The 487-nt window shown below is 42.9% G+C and overlaps 1 protein-coding gene across 1 annotated transcript in view; it reads right to left on the bottom strand.

The window, feature by feature from the left end:
* Window positions 1–187, bottom strand: part of LOC113408008 (N-myc proto-oncogene protein-like) — a gene marked incomplete at its 5' end in the record, with an annotated part of 490 nt that extends 303 nt beyond the window's left edge. Inside the window, 2 exon segments of the mRNA XM_026659564.1 lie at window positions 1–2; window positions 5–187. The exon segment at window positions 1–2 is cut by the window's left edge and continues 303 nt beyond it. Of these exon segments, the coding sequence (XP_026515349.1) occupies window positions 1–2; window positions 5–187 (185 nt within the window).
* Window positions 188–487: the final 300 nt, after the last annotated feature.

The following is a 487-nucleotide window of genomic DNA, read 5'->3' as shown; positions in this document are numbered from 1 at the left end:
TTTTTTAGCTTTTCCTGTGGCAGGGCATCTTCACTTTCAATGTATGGGGAAGGGGCGGTGTAGTAATAATGCTGGTGAATCGGGGTGCAATGCTTTAGAATAATATTCATAACTGTCTTCTTGGAGGAAGAGTGCCTTTTCTCCACTGCCAGAACCTCAATGTCTTCCACGTCATCCTCTTCCTCATCTTTAGAAATACAAAATATAAGATAAAGAAAGTAAGTTGTTCTCGCCAAAAAATATTCACACAGGACCTTGACATTTAAAAACTAGTAACAGATCAACCTCAGCCTAGATCAATCCACACAAGCGGTCCATTTCCTGGACACTACTGTGCTAATAAGCGATGGTCACATAAATACCACCCTGTACCGGAAACCTACTGACCGCTACACTTACCTACATGCCTCCAGCTTCCATCCAGGACACACCACACGATCCATTGTCTACAGCCAAGCTCTAAGATATAACCGCATTTGCTCCAATC

This window comes from Terrapene carolina, unplaced genomic scaffold, assembly GCF_002925995.2.
Source record: "Terrapene carolina triunguis isolate 2854851 unplaced genomic scaffold, T_m_triunguis-2.0 Scaffold635, whole genome shotgun sequence".
Taxonomy (NCBI): domain Eukaryota; kingdom Metazoa; phylum Chordata; order Testudines; family Emydidae; genus Terrapene; species Terrapene triunguis.
The sequence above is the reverse complement of the archived record's forward strand: the minus strand, read 5'-3'. Positions and strand labels throughout refer to the sequence as shown.